Below are 3,102 nucleotides of genomic sequence, written 5' to 3'. Positions count from 1 at the left end.
CACACACCCCGATAGGAGAGGGGTTCCGGGAGAAGTCAAAGCAGTAGGAAAAGAACGTTGATCTCCGATTCCTTACCTGAGGTGTTTCTGCCACGACAGGATGTGTACATAAACATTTCTCAATTTCACAAATGTCCAATATATGGGAGCCTGAAACCATAAATCTGGCACCCATTTAAACAAAGTGGTCCACAATTTAAACAAAGTGAATTTCGAGGATCATCGGGGAACTTTTTGTGCCAAGTTTAAATACCTTAATCGTTTTCAAAGGTTCATTTTTTATTCATTCACAAATAAAAAAATGCGTAACCTAATTGAATATTCCTTTAAGTTTACCTCCATAAGTCTATTGTTCCCATGGGAAAACAGCCTTTTTGCCTGTTTGAAAGGCAATGAGCGTCATTATATAATATAAATTTATTTACAAAAAAATCTTTGTTATTCGACAACATAGTAGGAAGAGATCTACTAGTGAAGAGTATATTTAGGTTCAGGTTCAATAAGGGATTGAATAAGTTGAACATGGACTCCTGGAAGGGCTGTACCAAAGCTCTTAGAAGTCAATGCAGTCATCCATATCGTCTATAGCGTCTAAGTCGCACTCATCAAACTCAATATCATCCAGATATCCTCCGGCCTGGTCCAAACAGCTTATATCTGAAAAATAAATTCCTAAAGAGTATGCTAAAATATTAAAATTATGTTCATTAATTGTAATCCACGTAACGATATCAATCTACCTCACACTTTCAAAATTTGCGAAAACACTTTTCAAACAACTCAGACAGAAATGCTTTATTTAGCTATGCTGCCCAAATACATTGGGTTGCTAGAATACATAGCATACCAATCAATCCATGATCGTTTCATTTAATTGACAAATTTATTTCTCTCAGACCCTCTCCAGTGACAATCCGTTAAACAAATTAAACGAATTTATCATTAGATAGCAATGTAAAATCAAACCAAAGACATAATAGTCACAACAGTAGAAATTCAATTGGAGGTCGCAAGACAGAGTTTAAATATTGTAAAGTAGTTTGAATAATTGTTTGTAGATAACATGCGTCGTGACTTTTGTGGAATCGTCATGAGGACCATATCGTCATATGATTAAAATCTTTTCCCAATCTTCAGAGCAGGATAAAAACTATAAATATAAATTATAAAAAAGCATGAAATGTCAATTAGCTCTTATTCTCGTCTCATTGTTGTTTGAGAAACGTATGGGAAGTAATTTAATTGTTTCTTTAATACTTCATAACTGCCAATAAACGTTTTGACATGATTAAATTTAGACTGCAAATCTTCCTCACTTTTATGGCGTATTTTTGCCTAGAAAACTACCACAGAATGCAGAAAACTACAAATACAAACCAAATCTCAGATATACACAACGTACATCGCCCAAAACCATAAATTCGCGTACTGCACTTTTAATGTTGTGCAGTATTGTATTATTACACAATAGATATAGTTAATCCTGTGAGGCATAGTATTGGTATTAAGATGCGTGAATCCAAAATCTTGCTGGTAACATTGTTATAAAAAATGTTGATATAATTTCTTTTATTAACATTGTGCGATCGGAATTCAGAATTTTCTCTATAATCCATCTGTCTTAATCTTATATCTTGTCAGTTTTCTTTTTTTGTCTATTAGTTTCCGTTGATACATTGAAATGGTATATCAGGTTTAGCAAACTGTAATTTCAATTTGACAATAAGAAAACGATGTATTCGATAAATGTAGAAGCTTAGTTTATAATATTCAGGTATTTGAAAAGATAATCATCAGAATAGTGCATGCTCATTCCCTCTAAGGACGCTGGCTTATGAATTCGCCCTCTCATGTAAAAAGCTTCCTCTTTTCCGTTATACAATAAAAGATGAATTTTTATATTTTATTCTTAGTTTATTTATAAAAGGTACAAGTAAGCCAGTGTGTCTCACTTCGTTATCTATCTTGAAAGATCCATATATTTAAATATCCCCTCCCCCTAAAAAAAAATGGTTCCTTCAAAAAATTCTCCTTCCCCCAAAACAAAATTTCAATTGCACAGCTTGCACCATACATTCCACTTCTGGTCACCTCTGCTCCAAAGCAAGAAAACAACCACTTTCATAGAAGTGATTTTTTGTGCCGCATCTTAATTTTGATAATACATACAGCTTTTGAAACACAGATTAATTTTATTTACATAGCTAATCATATTATAGTTATGCTATTGCATATTTGTTTATACCTGATGATTGTTGTTGTTGTTGTTGTTGTTGTTGTTGGGTTCCGGCGTGTCTCGAGATCACTCGGTCGTGGATGACCCTCATTTCTTCCTGTGTCATTGTAGGTGGCTGACAGGAACTCATAACATTCCCCGCCATTTCTGTTCTCCTGGCGCATTCTGTTTCCCTTATCCTATAGGTGATGCACAAATTGTTTAATTATTCATCCAGAGTAAACCTTTCCTCCCATTATTACGGCTACTCGGATATTATAAATGTAATTGTGATTGTTCTATTATAACTTACCGGGCGAGCAGAGCCCTGGTCTCTGCTAGGGAGGGGCCTCTTTCCTGTCGTTCTCTCTCCCGTCGCCTAGCCTCTCTCTCCTCTCTTTCTATCTCCTCTTGCCTTCGCATAGCAGCGTAGTCCAGTGGCGCATTGAAATTTTCCTCCAAGTCTGGCATGCAATGCAGGAGGCCCAATTCGTCATCAAAGTCATCATCATCTTTGCAAATTGTTGATACGTTCTTGTTGAACGGAACGCTTCGCGCAACCAGCTCCCTGTCAACGTATTTCACCTGCCTAGATTATTTAAGAAAATCAGATTTTCATTTAATGATTATTTTTTGAAATTTTATTTGTGAGAAGAATGATAATTTTAGTCTTTTTAATTGTACATGTTTATATTTTTTATGAATGGAATATGGTCCGGGTGCGGTAAAAAAAAACTCAAATAGTAGATAATTATACTATTTTATTGAGCCAACGTTTCGCCCCACGTTGCAGGGCTTCATCAGGGCTAAAAAAGATACAAACACTATAGTTACAAAAAGGAAAAAGAAAAAACATAAGTGTAAAATAACAGGGGTATAAAATGAAA

At 35.0% G+C, this 3,102-nt stretch overlaps 1 protein-coding gene across 2 annotated transcripts in view; it reads right to left on the bottom strand.

The window, feature by feature from the left end:
* Positions 1–432: 432 nt before the first annotated feature.
* LOC106677976 (uncharacterized) overlaps positions 433–3,102 on the bottom strand; it is a 9,433-nt gene continuing 6,763 nt past the window's right edge. The window contains exons 5-7 of one of the 2 annotated variants that reach the window (XM_014416217.2): positions 2,529–2,804; positions 2,246–2,415; positions 433–657 (exon numbers count right to left, since the gene is read on the bottom strand). In XM_014416217.2, coding sequence (XP_014271703.1) covers positions 554–657; positions 2,246–2,415; positions 2,529–2,804 — 550 coding nt within the window. In that variant the 3' untranslated portion in view covers positions 433–553. The remainder of the gene's footprint in view (positions 658–2,245; positions 2,416–2,528; positions 2,805–3,102) is intronic. The other variant, XM_014416218.2, reaches the window with a different exon arrangement.

This window comes from Halyomorpha halys, unplaced genomic scaffold, assembly GCF_000696795.3.
Source record: "Halyomorpha halys isolate HHAL.00 unplaced genomic scaffold, Hhal_1.1 Scaffold116.1, whole genome shotgun sequence".
NCBI classification, from domain to species: Eukaryota; Metazoa; Arthropoda; class Insecta; order Hemiptera; family Pentatomidae; genus Halyomorpha; species Halyomorpha halys.
The sequence above is the reverse complement of the archived record's forward strand: the minus strand, read 5'-3'. Positions and strand labels throughout refer to the sequence as shown.